Source organism: Bactrocera tryoni, chromosome 3 (genome assembly GCF_016617805.1).
Source record: "Bactrocera tryoni isolate S06 chromosome 3, CSIRO_BtryS06_freeze2, whole genome shotgun sequence".
NCBI lineage: Eukaryota > Metazoa > Arthropoda > Insecta > Diptera > Tephritidae > Bactrocera > Bactrocera tryoni.
Genome location: NC_052501.1, coordinates 77,583,239 through 77,604,648, shown reverse-complemented (window position 1 = coordinate 77,604,648; position 21,410 = coordinate 77,583,239). Strand labels below are relative to the sequence as shown.

At 31.3% G+C, this 21,410-nt stretch overlaps 1 protein-coding gene across 1 annotated transcript in view; it reads right to left on the bottom strand.

Moving 5' to 3' along the window:
• LOC120772145 (sialin) overlaps nt 1–21,410 on the bottom strand; it is a 38,774-nt gene that overhangs the window by 1,990 nt on the left and 15,374 nt on the right. The window contains exons 2-3 of the mRNA XM_040100578.1: nt 10,719–10,878; nt 41–183 (exon numbers count right to left, since the gene is read on the bottom strand). Coding sequence (XP_039956512.1) covers nt 41–183; nt 10,719–10,743 — 168 coding nt within the window. The 5' untranslated portion in view covers nt 10,744–10,878. The remainder of the gene's footprint in view (nt 1–40; nt 184–10,718; nt 10,879–21,410) is intronic.

Genomic DNA, 21,410 nt, shown 5'->3' with positions numbered 1-21,410 from the left:
GTTAGAATTTTTTTAAATTGAGAATTCTCGGAAGACTTACATTTGGCAGCGGTTCGGTGGCATTGGGGTCCGTGTGCTCGACCATAGCTATGATATTAATACTTAGATTGACACGCACCATATAGCTCATAAGACATGCCACGAATAACATTACCGCTATGTTGAAGCGTTTTGGAATGTTAACTGAAAGTGATAAAAAAGGAAGAGTAGTAGATTTAGTAGTCTTTTGTTTCTAAAGAGTTTAAGAGTATTTTAGTTGAACGTTATATATATTATTTTATGTTTTTTTGCATATATTGCGTAGTCGAAAAAGTCTTTTCGTAATTTTAAATAGATGTCGGTGCAGTCGTATATCTCCAGTGCTACCAATCAAATTGTGTCATACCATATAGTGTTGGAAAGTTGAGTTTTTAAGTCCATTTAACCAAAAAAAAATTAAATTCGGGGAAGTTGAAAAAAGTTACAGCTGTTCAAAAATATTGTGAAAATATTGAAGAAATTCGCTATATTTTGAAATTTTTGTATAAGAAAAGGAAGAATGCCACGGAAGCCACCAATTTGTGAAGTTTATGGAGACGAAGCAGTACCAGTTCGTGTAGCACCACAATGGTATCTCGCTTTGGTTGACCTATCGTTGAAAAATTCGATGAAATTATGGAAAATATTGACCAGGACCGTCACATAGGCAGCCATGATATCGCTAAGAAACTTAACATTCATCATCAAACGGTTTTGAACCATTTAAAAAAGGTTGGCTACCAAAAGAGCTCAATGTTTGGGTACCACATGAATTGTCTAAGAAAAATTTAATGGATCGAATTAACGGCTGCTATTCTTTGCTGAAACGAAATCAAATCGAAGCATTTCTGAAGTGTATGGTAACAGGTGACGAAAAGTGGATCAAATACGGCAATAATGTGCGAAAAAGATCATGGTCCAAGCGTGTTGAAGCTCAACAAATGGTCGCAAAGCCGAGATTGACGCCTTGAAAGGTTATGCTGAGTGTTTTGTGGGGCCCTGCTGGACCCTGGTCGAATGATTGACTCTACATTTTACTGTCAACAACTGATGAGAGTGGAGCAAGCAATCGAAAAAACGACCAGAACTGAGTAACAGAAAGGGCTTCGTCTTCCAACAGGACAACACTAGACCACACACATCTTTGATGACTCGGCAAAAACTGTGAGAGCTTGGCTGGGAAGTTTTGATAATCATATAGCCCTGACCTCACACCATCGGACTACCATTTGTTTTGGTCAATGTAGAACACTTTTAATGGAGTAAAGTTGGCTTCAAGAGAGGCCTGTGAAAATTACTTGTCGCAGTTTTTCGGCGAGAAACCAGAAAGGTTTTACACCGATGGCATTATGTCTCTAGCAGAAAAATGGCTAAAAGTGGTCAACCACAATGATACATATTTGGTTCATTAAAGCTCATTATAAATATAAAAAAATATGTTGAAGTTCCATTAGAAATACGAAAAGACTTTTTCGACTACCCATATACTGCTTTTTTTTTAATATTTATCAAAAAGCGGAATTTTTTGATTTGAAAGAAGAATTAAACCCCTTCAATCCATAAAGTTTTTGGTAGATAAAGTACTGAATTAGATTTTAGCCTAGTTACTAAATCATATTTCGATATCAAAGTGTATAAATCTAGAGTATGTACCAAAAATGGCGGTGATATATTTATGAAATCAAGTTAAACACAATTTTGACTTGTTTTGAAAACTCAAAACTGTCAAAAGTTTTGTAATTATTGAGGTTATGTTTGTTAAGAGTACATGTGAGCTCTTAAACGATGAAAGAACACATTTTGTCATATCCCTTTTTCATCAACCGATCAAATCGATAGCTAGTACTTGTTTATCTAGTGCACAGATATCTAGTTCTTGTTCATAAAGTGCACAGAGTCACTGTCATTTGTCATTACCAATCGTATAAACATTATAGAATAACTACAAAAGTCATTAGTTAAACTCACTAACGCTTCGACATTGACACGCCGTTGGAACTAAAAATTGTCACGTTGCAAAATTTTCATAATTAACTTGGAAATTTGATAACGGTACAAACACATGCAATGCGCATTTGTTAAGTTGGACGGAAGTTTTAAAGGCCCTTTGCTATGTATTTTTATATTTTTTTCTAGCTACAGAGACTGTCACGCGAACTATTTCTTTTTTATTATTGCTGAAATTAGTTTATTGTGACAAATAGTTTTCATTCAAATTTTAAGCTTCAAATAACGGCACTAGCAGCTAACTGTTATTTGTAGCAGGTTTATTGTATTATAAAACGTACTACTGTGCTTTGCGTTAGGAAATTTTGCGTTTTGTTATAAAATTTTATAATGACAATGAGTTCATTAAAATAAGAGCATTTTTGATGTGATTACTGCCTGTGATTACTGACTATATAAATCTTTTAAGTCTTACCTATACAAAATGCACTATCTAATTTCTCATTCTCAATATGTATGCTTTCTCAGTTTACTTGAATTATGTGCGAATATCATATACATAGCAACAAAATATTCTATATTCTTCCTATATGTGAAAATATTTATACCCTTAACCTTAATACCCAGAAGGAAACGCCGAAGACTCTATAAAGTAAATACATACATCTTTATATATAACAATTACATATCACGTTGTTTGTCCGCGATGGACTGCTAAACTACTGAACCGATTTTAGTAAAATTTAGCACACTGTGTCCAGTTTGAACCAACTTAGAAGATAGTGTAGTCAAAAAAAATTCATAAAAATAAAAAATACAGTGAAAGCTCAATTAAATGGACGATCCCAGTTTGCGCAAACGTCTTTTTATGCTCAAACTACGGCTTATTTGTTGGAACCGCCGTTATCAGACGACTTTAGACTATAGTTGCTATACAAACTGACCTATCAAAATTAAATGCTTCAATGGATTTTTATTTGCAAAGATATCTGTACGAAATTTGACACAGATTATTGTCCAAGGCTATGCTACAATTTCCGAACATATTGTTTAGATGGGATCACTATACCATATATCTGTCATATAAACCGACCGCTCAAAATGGAGTTTTTGTATAGAGAACTTTTTTATTTGACTATATATCTTTTCCAAATTTGGTATGGATTATTGTCCAAGATAATCTTGCAATGTCCAAACATGTAGTTTAGATCGGACCACTATAGCATATAGCTGCCGTACAAAATGACCTATCAAAACCAAACTAAGCATGTTTGATACCTTTTAAGGATATAATAAATGCGCATATGAAGGGTATTATACCTTCGTTGCAGCCGATGTTAACAATTTTATTTGTTTAGTATTCATATTTGTAATAGTATAGCATTGATTTGCCAGCTTCTAACAAAGTCAGACTAGGTTAATTTCTAAGTCAGTGAAGCGCGAAAAATAGCTTAGAAAAAAAATTTCTAGCAAAAAATCATCATAATTTGTCTTATAATTAGCGAATCTGTAACAAATTATACATTATCTACATATATACAGGGTCTACCAAGGAGAACGACGTAGTGTTAGAATGAAAGAAAACACTTAAATTTGCTCAAAATGGCTTCTCTTTTTATACTCTTTCAACCAGTTGCTACAGAGTACCGTCCACTTTTTGGTGAAATTCCATATCTCGAGACCCGGACAACCGTTTACGACAAAATGTAGAATTCTTCTTACATTTTTATGACACATTATGAAAATGAATGAAAACGGACAATGTCAGATATACAAGTATATAACTGAAATTAAGGGATAGTCCTTTTCTTATCATAGCATGTCTTTCCTTAGCTCACATATACTTTTACAATTTACGCCAATTTTCAAAGACCTGGGGCAGTGTTTCGGCTGGAATTTCGGTTATATCTAAAATACACTGACAACACTCGACTCAAATCTGTAAACAAACAAGGCCGGCACAAGCTTTCAAAATCATATCATCCCTATTGGCAGACGCTGTACATACTTACAAAAATACATAGCTATTTACATACATAGCATAGCTCTTATAGAGCGCACACGAAGCCTTAATACTTGTGTGCCTAAATGATTAAATGTTTATTCTAACATACTTAGATACATATCGTACATAATCGTAGCATACATACAAACAAAGTCGTAGAATTTTTAATACATAATTCGCTGTAATAACTTTTGCTGGATTTGCGTTTAATTCGCGAAAAATGTAAATATCAAGCAGCGTTAGAGGTTTCATAAAAGCTTTTCAAGGCGGTTTTTTTAGTATTTCTCTATTCGTTTGTTTGTGTTTGTTGTTCGTGTCTGAACTTATTCATGCATCAAATGGGTAGTACATATCATCGAGATACTGTCAATATGTAACTGGTACATAATTTTGCGAGAAAGCAAAAATATCTAAATGTGTGCAGATTTGCTAATTAAATAAGATCAAATTATTATTGTGTAGTCGAAAAAGTCTTTTCGTATTTTGTTAAAAGATGACGGTGGAGTCGTATATATCCACTGCTACCAATCACATTGTATCATGCCATATAGTGTTGGAAAGGTGAGATTTTAAGCTTCGTTTAACAAAAAAAAAATAAATTCGATGAAGTTGAAAAAAAGTTATAGCTGTTCAAAAATGTGTGAAAATAATGAAGGAATTAGGTATATTTTGAAATTTTTGTATAATAAAGGGAAAAATGTCACGGAAGCCACTAATGAAATTTGTGAAATTTACGCAGACGATGCTTTATCAGCTCGTGCAGCACAAAAATGGTTCGCTCGCTTCCGTTCTGGAAATTTCGAAATTTCGATTTACACTGATGGAATAATGTCACTAGCGGAAAAATGGCAAAAAGTGGTCGACCAAAATGGTGCATATTAGGTTTATTAAAGTTCATTATGAATAAAAACAAAAAAAAAAAAAAATAAGTTGAAATTTAATTCGAAATACGAAACGACTTTTTCGACTAACCAATACAATATCCTTCATAGGTGCATTTCGTTGAGCAGAAAATGGTATAAAAAGATCTTTCTCTTGATTTTGAGGGGTTAGTTTGTATGGCAGTTATATGCTGTAGTGGTCCAATATCGGCGTTTTTGACCGGTTTTTGACAAATGAGCGGCTTTTTGCTGAGAAAAGGGCGTATGCAAATTTTCAAATTGGTATCTAAAAAACTGAAGGACGTATACAGACAGACCGCCATATTATGTAGGCTTTCTATTAATGCTTCAGTAAGTCGTAGCCACAGCTGTTCCTACCTTTTCAGTTCTCTAATTTTAATTGTAGCTCGTATATTGCGGTTAGATATCGGTCTAAGTTAAATGTTCCGAATACATTTTCGAACGAATGTTAAATGTTAAGGCTCTATGGTGACTCATACAAACAGTTCTATCAATATCCTGCCATATTTCTTCAGTGAAACTGAAACCACCAGCTGTCGTCAAGGTTAGAATCTCGGTCAGAGATGTAAAAGTTATGTGATAAGATGCCGTAATGTTGTGCTGTGATAATAAAAGTCACATAAGAATCCTGAACTCCAAAAACTAATGCGTAAGTTGCGTATGTAGTATACATTCTAAACAGCAACAAATTAGATCTCTCAATTTTTATTTTCTGTAAGCTTCATGCCTGCTGTTGCTTGACACTACATACAAATGTTTGCATGTACATATGTATGTACCTTTATGCAGTTCTATAGCGGTGTTCGTGACGGCATGTAGCCTGAAATTCTCTTATTGTGACATATGAATTATTTGCACGTTTTATTATTGCCGGTAATAAAAACATTTTAATTTCCCTTTCAAAAAAATTTTGCTTCAATCGATTGGAAAATGTCTAATAGTCTCAAGAGAAACTATTTTACAAGGCATTTGGCTTTGGTTGTATTTTGGTGACAAAATTCAGTAAGGTATGTATGTATGTATATGAGTGCATGTGTAAATAAATACTTGCAGCATTTAATAGTAACAGCGCTACACTATAAGACTGCATATGTACATTAGAGCGGATCGATCTTAAAAAGAAACGCAGAAATATCAAATTTAATGGAGAATGTTTATTATCATTCAAAGATTATCTCTTTCAAATGTTGGTCGCGGCTGCGCCTCAGATGGATCATGCGTTGAGTCCAATATTCGTTCGACGATTTCGTTCGAGAATTTCGACTTTTAACTGGCGAATGACACGCGTTATGTTTTGCTCCAAGGCCTGAATCGAAACAGGATTGTCCGCATAGATTTTAGACTTTACATAACCCCACAGGAATAAGTATAACGGTGGGATATCACACGATCTTGGTGGTCAATCGACCGGCCCGAAACCTGAAATTATCTGCTCACAGAAGTGTTTTCTCAATAAATCCATTGATTGACGCAATGTGTGGGTAGTGACGCCGTCGTGTTAAAACCAAATGTCGCCGAGATCGCGATCTTCAATTTCAGGCATCAAATAGTCGCTTATCATGCCGCGATGGCATGTCACCATTGACGACTACATTCTCATGGGAATTTTTGAAGAAATATGGAGCAATGATTTCATCAGCCCACAAACTACACCAAATCGTTGGGTTTTCTGGATTAAATGGCAGCTCTTTAATCTCTTCATGTTGCTCTTCGTCTCAAATGCAGCATTTTTGCTTGTTTACATACCAATTGCGCCTGAAATGAGCCTCATCGCTGAACAAAATTTGTCTCGAAAATGTCGAATACTCTTGGAACATTTCAAGAACCCATAAAGCGAAGCGATTGGGAAAGTCGAGCGGCTTCAGTTTTTGCACAAGCTGTATTTTGTAAAATACACCAAGTCGTTTCATACGTCAATCCGAGTTGCTGCGAATCTGAATAATCGGTTGTATGGGAGATATGTGATATAGGTGTTCGATCTGACGGACTACGACAAGTGATTAACATAAAATCAATTGGACATCTTGAAAACTGACGAAGAAATCCCTAAAAATCTTCGCCTTAAAAATTGCTGGCTTTAAACCGGTTTTAGAGCCAGTGTCGCTTAGGCAAAGTTGCTCAGAAAGATTCTTAAAGCATTTCCCACAAACGCGATTTTATAGAAAACAATCGACCCACTCTTCCGATTTTCCGTATTTTTGGCTCACTTTAAATCGAACCGTTCGCATGTATATATTTACAAAATCTATGAAAACTCCATGAAAATTAACGGTACACGCTTGTTTTCCCAGAATTTAGCAAATCTGCAAGACAACATGTGAACCAATAAATTGCGTACGCCATTTATGTGCATTCTGCATGTGTTAATTGAATTTACGTGACATTTAATTACGTTTAAAATGTAGCTAGCATTGTCACGCGGTTTATACCTGGAATAAACATATACATATGTATATGTATATTTGTTTATTTCCATTTGTAATTTTAGTAGGAAACGTGTGGCTGCCAAAAATAGCGCGTTTGCCAGCAAAAACCCAGCTAGTTGCCGTGAACTCCAACTACGCGGACACTTGCCAAAACATTAACCATCACCACCAGCAAACAATTCGCGAAAATATGCTTATTGGTAAGATCAATATTTGTGACAACGTTTTTTGGTGACGCTCGTCCGTCGTCGGCCTGCGTCTTTAATTAACAAATATTGTATTTCAATTACTTTCTATTTGCATAAATAATAAAGCATCACATGTTTGGGTAACTGTGCAAACGCTATGGCAGTCAATTCGTCATATCAGTAGGCAGCGAAATAAATAATAGATTATATAATTTTGGGTTTATGTGCAAATTTTAGCAAATATATTTTTCAATTAGCATTGGGTTGACAAAATAAGTGACTATCAAATATTATATTTTAGTCACCATATTATATTTTCAATTCACTAGACACGATTGTTTATTGAAAAAACTAAATCAACATACTACTTTATTTTATTTATAGCATAAGTATTTTTAAATCCTTTCAAAGCAGATTTCTCAAAAAACTGAATTAATTTTTTTTTGGTTTACTTATTAACTGTAACACCCGTTTCTATGATGGCAACTGTTTTTTTAATGTTTGAATTGCTTACATATGCATGTATGTATGTGTCAGAAAGAAAAAACAAGAACAAACACAAATAAAAAACAGTCTTTACAACAACTTTGATCAGTCTTTTGTAGATTAGCTTTATGTTATAATAACTCGATCTGAACAATTTCTTCGTCGATTCCACTGTTGCGTTGAACAATAAACAATGCAAAATATAATTAAAAATACTTAATTTTCTCAAAATGTTTGAAAATAATAATTTTTAAAATTCTTATTTTTTAATAACTTTACTATTTTGTTATATTTTATTTACGTACATATTTTCAAAAATATTTAAATTTTTAATTTTAAAAATTTTAATTTTATTTTAAATACTTAATAAAATTCTTGGAAAAAAAAGTTTTCAATTATTTTTTTAATTTTTACTATTTTGTGATCCCTTAAATTTTTTTACTAATCAAAAATAATAAATTTTAAAATTTTTTATATTTATACCCTGAACAGGGTATATTAAGTTTGTCACGAAGTTTGTAACACCCAGAAGGAATTGTCGGAGACCCTATAAAGTATATATGTATATAATTGATCAGTATGTCGAGCTGAGTCGATTTAGCCATGTCCGTCTGTCTGTCTGTATATATACGAACTAGTCCCTCAGTTTTTAAGATATCGTTTTGAAATTTTGCAAACGTAATTTTCTCTTCAAGAAGCTGCTCATTTGTCGGAACGGCCGATATCGGATTACTATAACATATAGCTGCCATACAAACTGAACGATCGGAATCAAGTTCTTGTATGGACAACTTTCACATCTGACAAGATATATTAACGAAATTTGGTATATGTATGTTAGTTGCTAAGGCGACAATGTAATCTCCGAAGAAATTGTTCAGATCGGTTAACTATAGCATATAGCTGCCATATAAACTGAACACATAGTTACTAACAGAAATGCACCTGTGAAGGGTATTTAGCTTCCGTGCAACCGAAGTTAACGTTTTTTCTTGTTTTTCCTAAAATTATTATATGAAAATTTTTCAAAGTAGTTATTATTTATTTCATTTTTTAAATTTATTTAAAATATAGTTTTTTTTTTATAATATTTTAATAATTCAAAGGTTCGAAAACATTTAAAATCGTTTTCTAAAAAAGTTTTTTTTGTAGTTTGCCTACATTTTATTGATATTATTTCTGTATATTGTAGACTTTTGAAAACGATTGATTTTTTCTGAACTTTTGAAATTATTAATTTATTAAATCCATAAATTTTTCTTTAAATTATGGTATTAAAATTTATTTATTTATTATCGAAATTTTTAATTTGCTTCAATTTTGAAAATTTTCTTAGAAAACAGTTTTCATTTTATTATTTTATTAATTAAAATTTCGAAAATATTTGAAATCTTCTTCTAAAAAAGTTGCTTTTAATTTGTCATAATTTTTTTGATATTACTCATACATATTATAGACCTTTGAAAATATTGATGTTTCCTGAATTTTTGAATATTGAATTTTCGAACATAATATTTATTTATTTTCGAAATTTTTAATTATTTTTATTATTTTGTTATAATTTTTTCGTCATAACTATATCAAAGTAATTATTGTTTGTTTAAAATTTGAAAACATTATTTTTTAAACTATTTAAATGTTTAGAAAATATTTTTTGTTTATTATTTTAATAGTTTTAATACAATTTGTTTATTTTCGAAAACATTTGAAATTTTTAATTTATATTTCTAATTTTTTTACATAATTTTCTGATATGTTTATATTATAGAGTTTTAAAAACTTTTTTTTTTAGCTTTATCGGAATTTTTGAAAATATTCATTAAATAAAAATTAAGGATTTTTCAATTTCCAAAAAATAAAAAATAAAAATAAAAAGATGGCAAAAATGTAAAAATATTTTTTGGAAAAAATTAAAAATATATCAAATAATTTGGCAATAATAAATAAATTTTAATAAAGTAATTTAAAACAATGTAAGGATGTCAAATTTTTTATTATTAAATTTTTTTTATTTATTTATTTCCAAAATTATTTGAAATTTTTTATTATTTTTCCAAAACATAGGTTTACATTTTTGTTATATTTTTTAATTTTTTTTGGAAATTGGAAAAATTCTGATTTTAATTTAAATTTGTTTTTGATCTTTATATTTTAATACTTTAAGTCTTTAGAAAATAGTTTTTTCTTATAATGAATTTTTTGCAATTTTAAATTTTAAATTTTTTCGAAAATTATTGAAAAATATATATATCTTTAATATATGAAAAATATCTGATATTAATTGATAAATTATTAGATATTTTTATTTTCTTTCCAAAAAATAGTTTTAAATTTTTCTCATATTTTTTATTTTTTTTTTTTGGAAATTGGAAAAACCGTGATTTTTATTTAATTTTGTTTTTAGTATTTATGCTTTAAGTCTTTAGAAAATATTTTTTTTTATTAAATCATCAATTTTTTAGTTTATTTTTCGAAAATTATTGAAAATATCTGTTTTTTGTTTTTTTAAACACTTGGAATTTTTATTGTAATTTTATATTTTTTCAAAAATTATTGAAAAATATATTTTTTTGTATTTTTTAAATATTTGGATTTTTTTTTAATTGTATATTTTTCAAAAATTATTGAAAATTTTTCTTTTTGATATTTTGTAAATACTTGAAAAATATTTGCATATTTTATACTTGTATTTAATTTTTTAAAAATTTAATACTAGCTTAAATTTTTTTATTTTTTTTATACTTACGGCATGGTAAATTTATGAACGCCATGATATTAGTTTTGGTGGTTTTATAACGAGGTAGTTGTGTTTTTTACTTGACGAAGCGGTGCGTCGTTTAAAGTGCTCACGCGATTTTAGCAACTCATATCAACAAGCAAGAGTTAGAATATGATTTTCAAAAAATCTGAAATAGATGATAAATACAGTTCAATAAATTTGTATAAAATTTGTGCTACTTCGATACACTTAATATAATTTTAAACGTTTTATCAATATTTCTAATATGGAAAAGTCACAAAAAAGGTTGAAAATTATTATTTTTTATATAAAAATTAGCAAAATTTTTACAAAATTGACATTTGATAAATACATATAAGATTTAATTTACAAATTCAGGCTCGAAAAACATTTTTCATAACATCGAACTAGTTAATGACCTCTGATTCATCAAGACATACTACAAAGCAGTAGTATAGTACTTATATGCAGTATATGTATAAATTAATTTTAATACATGCTCATGTTTGCGCACTTTTTGAGATATCGATATGAAAATTTGCACATGTAATTTTCGCTCCATTCAGCTCCTCATTTGTCGAAACCGCCGATATTGGAAAACTATACCATATAGCTGTCATAGAAACTGAACAATCAAAAACAAGTTCTTGTATGAAAAACTTTCTTATTTGACGAGATATCTTCACGAAATTTGGCATGAATTATTGTCCAAGTTAAAACTATAATTTCCGATGAACTTGTTAAGATCGGATCACTATAGCACATAGTTGCCACGCAAACTAAACGATCAAAATTAAGATAAAATCTCTTTATGCCCTTTTGAGCAATAAAAAATGCTCTTTTGGAAGGCCTTAAATGCTGGGTGCTACCGATTTTCTTTTTTAATTAAATTTTTAAATTTTTAAAATTTTAATTTTTTTAATTTCATTTTAAAATTTTAATACACGTTGCATTATCAAAATGTGACTAATTCAACGACTTTAGCTTAATTCATACTTGAGATATAACTAAGTATGCATTGCTGTAAATCAGGTTCTAATAAGCCAGAAAAAAATATTTGCGTTTCCAAAAAAATGTGTAGCAATGCGTTTGACCCCCAGAATGTTAACGGACTCATAAACCAAAACCGTCAGCAAACATTTTATCGCATATTAATTACGATTGTACTCTTTCCTCTATGTTATGTGCTACATATCACAGCAATAAATTGTTGCAGGCATAGTAAAAATGTGATAATTAAGTCATAAACATGTACAACTGATAACCATAAGGAGCGTGTGATTATAAATAATTTAACTGGTTATTAGGCAATTAGAAAATAATCAATGCGCAACAACAACAAAGCATATTTGCACCATAAATCAACGATATTCAATGCCTGCAAACATATTTACATACATATGTACACAAATAGGTGCTAAGCAAGTGCTCATAAAATAATGATTTATGAAAGAAACTTTTCACTCTTTTGTCACTTTGTTTTATTGCTCAATTGACGGTTATCACTGGAAAAATTGCATTTCAGAGCGACTCGTGCACAAATATTTACACCGAACAAATATATACCCACACATATATGTGTGTGTGTGTGTGTTGGGTACATACAATAAAAGTTTGCTTTAACCGTTATCAACGGAAACAGAAGCGCCTGATTATAAGCACACACACACACACATGCACTCGACTTGAATTGACAGTCGAAAAGTTGAAAATTATTTGTCTGAGTGTCGGCTTTGCCGGCATTACAAGATGTCTACCGACACCGTCGTGTTTCATCACAAATTAGCTTGTGGAATTTTTTCTCGCGTTTTTTGCTCACACGCTTTTATTTGCATGCGCATGCTCGTAAGTAGGTAGGTAGGTAAGAGTGCACGCAAAATGCAAATGCGCGTGTAATTTAAGTAATGAGTTAGTATGGTGTAATTGGAAAGTTCGATTTGCAGTGTGCCACTTTTTAATGTCACCTGGTCCACGTGGCTTAGTAGAGTCCGGATGCAGCTGACTTACTTGTACATAAACAAACTTACTTATGTTCATATTTCATACGTCATTAAGCGCGCAGCACAGACATGCGTGTATATTTTAATTTTTTTTTTTGGTATTTTTTATTTCATATGACGTTCTTGTGGCGACTACCGTCACAAAGCACTTATTCTGTTGCTTTGTGCAAATGAAAAAGTTGTCTACGTATTTTCAAACTGTAATTTATATATTTAGTAGTCGAAAAAGTCTTTTCGTTGTGCTAATGAAAGACGAAGCTATTTCTGTTGATCAGTTCTGGCCTTTTGTTCGATTGATTGCTTCCAACTCATCAGTTGTTGTTAGTAAAATGTAGAATCAATCAAAATACGAAAAGACTTTTTCGACTAGCTTATACTGAATTGCATATATTGAATGTATGATGGATTTATTAAACTACAGTAAAGCTCTATAGTCTGCTATGCTTATCGAGCTCTAGAATTTTCAAGCAATACACGTCACTTCTGTGAACGTAAGTGCCTTGACGCTCTTGATTAAAGTAGTGTAATCATAAAATGTTAAAATAATAATCCATTTATAATTGACAAGTAGCTGAAGTGTGTTGAATACTATTCACATTTGTGTGTATACATAACCGCGTCAGTGTTTTCTATGCCAATAAAGAAAAAGATACATATAGCACATACACATTTCTAACTGTGATCTTCAACTTTAATGTTAAATACGCAAGTATTAAGCGTATTAAGTGATGTCTGATGACATATTATTAGGAATTAAAAGAGTTAAGTAAAATCCTGAAAATTATGAAATGTAACTGCGGTTACTCGCTGAAAGTGAAAGTTAATGTTAATTAATTTCTGAATATTGTTTAGTAAGCATATGAAATATGTATGTAATTGAAAGGACTAGAAAGTTTGCTGTATATTGTCTTAGCTGCTGTATAGAATAAGAAAAAACGTTAACTTCAGCTGTGTCTATAGCTACCCTTCACAGCTGCCTTTCTTATAGCAGAAACGGTTATAGAAATATTTCTATTTTGATATTGATCGAACAGTTTGTATGACAGCTAATTGTTATAGTAGTCCGATCAGAACACTTTCTTCAAAGATTCTAAAGTTTTCTTGGACAATAATTCATGCCAAATTTCGTACAGAAACTTTGTGAATTAAAAAAAATTTCCCTCATTAGGACTTGATTTTGATCGATTAGTTTGTATGGCAGCTATATGTTATAGTAGTCTGATCTAAATAATATAGTAGTCTGATCTAAATAATATAATCAGAGCTTTGTTTTGTATAATAGGTTAAGCCAAATTTTGTGAAGATATGTATCTTGGCAAATAAAATAGTTTTCCTGACAGGGACTCGAGATGTATCAATCAGTTTGTATGGCAGCTACATGTTATCATGGTCTGATCTGAACAGCTTCTTCGGATATTGTAGCAATGCGATGGTTTATAATGCATGCCAAATTTTGTGGAGATATCTCGTCAAATAAAAAAGAACTTGATATGGATTGATCAGTTTATAAGGCAGCTATATGTTATAGTGATCCGATATCGGCGAATTTAGTAAAGGAGCAGTTTCTTGGCGAGAAAACCACATGTGCAAAATTTCAGAACGATATCTCAGAAATTGAGGGACTAGTTGAAGTATATAAAGTTGTAAAAAAACTATAATTAAAAATAAAAGCATTTTCTATAAAGTTTTAATTAAAAAAACCTATTATAAATTATAAAAATTTATAGATCTTTGAGGATTTCAATAGCTAAAAGTACTTAAGGGGGTATTCTGGTCTAGGATTTTGAAAAAATTGATTTTTTTATTACATACTTTGAAAGTTTAGACTTTCAAAAATATGACCTTGGAAGAATTTTTCAAAATTCGACTTATTTTCGGAGATACAGCCGATTTTGTGACGTGGCGTCCGTGTTCACTAGAATTGTCTCCTAAACTTTAAACGCGTTTTTCTCGAAACTACTTTTTTTTGAGGTGGTTGACATGATATCTCAAGTTCTACCGAACCGATTCCCTTGAAATTTGGTATGTATCTTCTTTATACAATGTTCTATCGTGTCTGTATTGGATTTCCAAAAATTTTGATTTGAAGTGTTTTTAAAAAATCGGGTCAAAACTTTTTTTCAAGTCGACGCCATTTTGTTATTTTTTCTTTATTTTTTTTAAAATGGTCAACCCGATAACGACATCCTTACTAATGAACAATCTTCTTGTCTTTTGTGTTTTAGATCTCTACAAGGGTTGAAATCACGTCAACCAGGACGCACCGTTTTTTTTTAAGCCCCCACTCCACCGACCCGTATCTCGAGGAATTTTTGTTTTTTTTCTTTCAATTTTTTTTATATTATTAAAATGTCAATAAAGAAAATATAAAAAAAAATGGATGGTAAAAATGTTTTTCATTTTTTCTTTATCTTAGTTTAAAAAATGCCTAAAATTCATGCGTCTAGACCAGAATACTCCCTTAAAACATTTCTCCAAATTAGAATAATCCTAAGGTTATTGAACGCCGCAATAATTAAATTTATGAATTCCGCAAAATATTTTGCGTTTAAAAACATTAAATTTTAGCGAAATGTGAGAAATTTTAGACTATACTAATTTTCAATGTCACTGAATAGCCCACAGCATAACTTTAACCTCGTAAGAAGCATACATTCGGGCGCACTTGACACATGGATGTGGGAAATGACAAACATTTATGTATAATGTACATACATACATAACTAATGCACGAAAGGCAAACTATCGTTTTATAAAAGTTTCAGAAAAAATATATTACAGCCTGAAAATTGTGTTATATAAACACAAACTATTAGTATTTGAGGAACAGAGAAAAAATCTGAGACAATTTGTATAAATACATATGGGCTTTATCGAGCTTTATGCGCACATAATTTTGGAGAAACTTAGTTAGCTTAGTTTTATTTAATATACAGTGTTTCCAGTTTGCGTAATCTAATAAATATTACTTTTTTCTAAAATGTTGCTGTAAAAAAAATAATCTTTATAAATAATTTGTAAACAATGAAGTGATCATACAAGTTTTAAAACTCTCACACTTGTTTGTGCTAAATTTTGCTGCGCCACAAGTTTAAATTATGAAATTAAGTTCAGCTTTAATGAAAGTCGGAAAATGTGCGAAGCTCAAAATATCAATTTACTATATGATATATACGCACATGCATATAAATATTTTATATAAATGTTGCCTGCTTTCACTGATTGATGACGAAGCAGTTAGCGTAGGGGAAAAACAGACCATAATAGCATGACAAAAACTTAGTGAATAAATAAATTAAAAATTAGTAATTATTAGGAGATTTTTTCTTTGGGTTTTCATATATGTAATAAGATATTTTTAATCTATAAATGTAAAATATCTATAAATTTCTATTTATTATATATACTGAATTATGACATCTTAAAGTTAGAGAAAAAAACGAAATGAATGAGACATCATGTGAGGTTAGCCTCTTCCTAGTTGCGGGGCGTTTAATAGGACATTACTCAATTGGCGTCCATGCGGTGAGGTGGGGAACCTTACCAGACGCCATCTGCCGAAGTTATATGGAAGAATATGACGTGGAAACAACTCAACACTTCCTTCTGGACTGTCCCGCGTTTGGGAGGTCAAGCCTTAAACACTTGAGAGCACATGCCTTCAGACATCCTAATGAACTGGCGGTAGTGGAAATTAAATACCTCTGCAAATTTCTCTTAGCTACTAGCGTTTTGTTAATTTATAAGTTCGAACACAGGAATTTTTCATTTTTATGGCTTCACAAAGGACTACATATAGCAGTCCACGTGCCATCTTTGATCAGCCATCTAACCGAACCTATCTCATTATAGTTGCTAAAGATGTAATCTCAAGCCTTACCCTACGCTTAACAAGCAAACATTTTCTCTAACCTAGTCCCACCGAACCTCCAAACTATTGTAAGCTACTTTGGTTATAAAGGCTTGTGAGTTTTTTCAATATTTTTAGCATTAGCACACAAAATATCACACAGAGCTGCCTGTTCTTATGATAGTCAGCTCTACAACCGGAATGAATCTAATATTCATACATCCAACTACTGCCAACAGGCTAATGTTCTACAAATATTAAACATATACGAGTATTTTGGAAATATTTCGTACGTTGTATAATGAAAGCAATAACTTTAAACTTCTTTGGTTACCGATTTAGGATCATAGTACAAATTTTTAGCATAGCAAAATGTCAAAATTATCAAAAACTGCTTTTGCAACTTTTTTTGTATTACCTCATGGCTTAAAAAGTATTGAAATTGTTTATGAAAGTATTGAAATGTTTATAATAACATTAAAAAAAATTAAAATATTAATTTGTTTTGAAAGTAAATGTTATCACAGACTGCTTCGAGTTCAAGCAACCCCAGTAATTTAATTTTTAACAGACATGTGTTTCCAACAAAAAAAAAATGTAAAAAAAAATGTTTTGATTTTTAAAGTACGTTATTTATTTGCGTCAAGTCGCGATCTTGTTAATTAATGAACTTAGCCGAAATACGAGAATACTGTCGGGTTAATTAGCGGCACACATGCTTGAATATTTGGTGCTTTGGTAGATACTAAGTAAACACTATAATTTTTTATGATTACTTTTCATTATTTGCAGGGTTTTCATAGAAACTTTGGAAAAAATTTAAAAAAAATTTACTTTATCTGGAGCAAATAAAGTAATTACGTTGCGATAGGGTCTGATTTTTTAGATAGTCTATATAAACAAAGATTTTGCGAGTTGAATCAGATCTCTGGGCGGATTTTTATTAACTCTCATTTTGAAGAGTGAGTTAGAGAGAGAAAGTTCTGTGTAGTGTGAAGCATTTTTTAATTAGGACATGGGATGGTACGAGTATACTAGTAATAAGTATTTATTAAAATTAACTTAAGTCCTTATTTCACCAGTCTCTTCAGGCCATAATTAAATTTAAAAGCATGATATCTGCATACAGCTAAAACACTTCAAAAACCTTGTGACTGCAACACCATATCCGGTTTTTAGGGTCTTTTGCCTTTCAGCCCTTATTCAGCTTAAAATAATGATTGCTGAATGCAGTGCTGAATTAGAAAGCCATAGAAGTATTTTGCAAGCATATGTGAATTGCAATTGTTGAAATTAATTAGGTACTTAAAATATGACATCATTCGATGATAATTCTGTTTTTAAAATCTTAATGACTGGCGAGTGATTTGTAGCTATTAAGACTTAAGCTTCGATAATTGAGACAGATTTCTTTAGCTTGATTAGCAACACTATATTTTAAAACTTTCTAATATTTTGTAGTGTGCTCTTGTAGCCAAAATTTGTACAAAAAAAGGGTTTAGTCATAATAAAACAACAATATATAAATGAGTTTTGAAAAATTATGCAATTTACAAGTGCTTCATACTATATTTGATCTCTTGTGATATTAAGTTCTTCATACAATGTACTGTGAGTGCTTGTAACTTACTTTTACTTATGCACTTAACTTAACTTCGAGTGTTTGCAAATCTCAAGTTCAAAAGCTTAAGTGGCGTAAAGGGTAAATGTACATCGGCGGTTTGATAAGACAGTAAACTTTTTGGGACCAAAAAAAATGAACGCTTAACGACAACAACTTTTAATATACCAGAACTTTCAGTTACTGAAAATATGGCAGACCACTTCTAAACCCTTAAAAATATATTGAATGTATTTCTAGAGGCTCTATAAAGACTCTCTCTCTTTTCAAATAGGTTAGATTATATGGCTGATCAAAAAGGACCACTTTGGGTGAGAGACCCCACCTTTTAACAATGGCTCCTCTACAGCAGTACAAGGCAATCTATGCCTTTTTTGCTCTCTCTTCGATATACGGCTTCCAAGAATGGTTTCTATCCAGGATGAGCCGCAGATATTTCACTGTTACCACTGCCCAATTGATTACGACGTCAAGGTACCCCAAGTCGTAAACAGTGCTCACGAACTTTCCTTTGACCATAGGCGCTACATCATCTGCTTAGGCAATTACCCTGTAGCCATGATCTTCAAGTCTTTTAAGCAGGTCGTTAACGACCAGGATCCATAGAAGAACAGAGGTAGTCGTTCCCCTACTCACGCCTCGTCGCGCACACGTATTACCTCATTCCGTTTCAAACACTCTGCCGCACAGAAGACTGAGAATGAGGTTTGATTCAACCCCAAGACCGTCCAGAGCAGTAACGACGTTGTTGAAGGCTCACTCAATATCAAGGAAGATCCCAACAGCGGAATTCTTAATCCTAATGGCTTCTTGCTTAAATTAGATTTTAATCAAAATTATTTGGTTTAAAAACTCATTTTAAAGTTTTTTAAGTTTGAATTTAGACATAGAGATTAACAGATGTGCTTTTTATTCATGTACATTATTTGTATAATTCAAAAGCTGCGTGATTTATCAAATGTCCCTCGTACATCAACTTGCGTGACGGAAGCTACACTGCCAATTGTTGTCAAGTCGAAATGTGTGCATTACCACAACAACACTTAATGGCAATTTGTGACTACTACTAATTTGGAAAATTGTTGTTGTCATTTTTTGAAACGAGTGTGTAAACTTAATTAAAGGTTTTGTTTTTGTAGTGCAAAATGCACTTGATTGATTTGCTAATCGAGCTAATGCAATTCGCAGTCAAGTGGTTAGTCAAACCGAACCAAACTGTAATTGCAACAGTCAAAAAGTTTCTAAGTGAATTGTGTTTGCAATTACAGTTATACATACATATATTCAAACATACATTACAATTAACTATTTCGCGGTAAAAAATTTTAGAGTTTTTTAATGTTGATTTTTGTTTTTGTTGCATTAATTAATGCCAAATTCAACGTTCTTCGAGTGTATAACTCTACATATGTATATACTATATATGTATATTGGGTAGTCGAAAAAGTCTTTTCGTAATTCTAATCAAATTTCAACTTATTATACCCTGAACAGGTTATATTAAGTTTATCACGAAGTTTGTAACACCCAGAAGGAGACCCTATAGAGTATGTATATAAATGATCAGTATGTTGAGCTGAGTCGATTTAGCCATGTTCGTCTGTCTGTCTGTATATATACGAACTAGTCCCTCAGATTTTAAGATATCGTTTTGAAATTTTGCAAACGTAATTTTTTCTTCAGGAAGCTGCTCATTTGTTGGAACTGCCGATATCGGACCACTATAACATAATCGAGTTCTTGTATGGAAAGCCTTCACATTTGACACGATATATTCACGAAATTTGGTGTGGATTATTTTTTAAGGCAACAATGTAATCTCCGAAAAAATTGTTCAGATCGGTTAACTATAGCATATATCTGCCATACAAACTGAACAATCGGAATCAAGTTCTTGTATGGAAAACTTCCTCATTTGACGTGGTATCTTCACGAAATTTGACATGGATTACTGCTTATGGTAATAACATGATCTCCGAAAAAATTGTTCAGATCGGATTACTATAGCATATAGCTTCCATACAAACTGGTCACATAGTTGCTGAAACAAATGCATCTGTGTAGGGTATATTAGCTTCGGTGCAGCCGAAGTTAACGTTTGTTCTTGTTTTTTTTTTGTTTTAATTTATACTGATAAATATAATATATTATAAATAAAATATATACATTAATAAAAAAAATTTGATTAAAAATGTTAACTACAATTTTTGCTGTTAAGCCTGAAAAATCAAAACTTTTTTTGTTTTATAAAATGTTTTTTTCTTAATTTTTTTTTTTTAATATTTTTTTTTTATAATCAAACTTGTTATTTTTATCTACAATTACCCGCTTTGACTATCACACCACAAGCCATCAAACAAAAATGTTAAGAAATAGCAGATATAAGAAAAAAAATAAATACAAATGTGTGTAATCTTTTTCAATAAAGCGGAAAGCTGAAGTAATTATGCAACACCAAAAACAGTTCATGCAAATTTGCATTGTCTATTTTTGTAGCGGAACATCTCATTTTGATTACAAACATAAACACGAACATACATACACGCACAGCCAAATGTGAAGTCTCCAAGTGTTAAATAAGAAGACCGTAGCATAAGAAACAAAAATTGGTTTGTAAAAGAGCAAGAAATTACAAATAAACCGATAATAATTTATAAGACGCAGCACGTATTGGCCCATACGCACGTGACTTACATTATTATTGACAAGCGGAGTAGACAAGCGCCTAAGCAACCGTCTAAGCAAGCCCGTGGCGCTTGGCTTGATCTAAATATTTTCGAAATAATCCACTATCCATACGAAATATACCCAACACAATGAACTGGTGTGACTTCGAGTGATGAAGTTTCGCTAATAATTTTTCCTGTTGCATAATAAAATAAGGGATAATTTAGAAAATTTAAAATTCATTCTAGATACTTTCTAAACTTTAAATAAGTAAGCGATTTCGGCAAAGTCCACAGCTCCTAAATTTGACTGCTAATCGAAAACCCGAATACTGCCTTTGTTATCACCATCATTGAAGGCTTGTTAAACTTCTATGTTGAATGTTGTTGTTGTTGTAGCGGTTGAAAACATTTCTGAAGAAATTTCGAGGAATGGTGCCGAGTTGACAATCTTTGGCCGGATAGAAATCCTGGTTCGTTCTTATTACTTAGATCCGACTGTGCTGGATCCTTTATATCGAGAGAGATAGAACTACTTAAAAATTTCGTTGAACAAAGCTG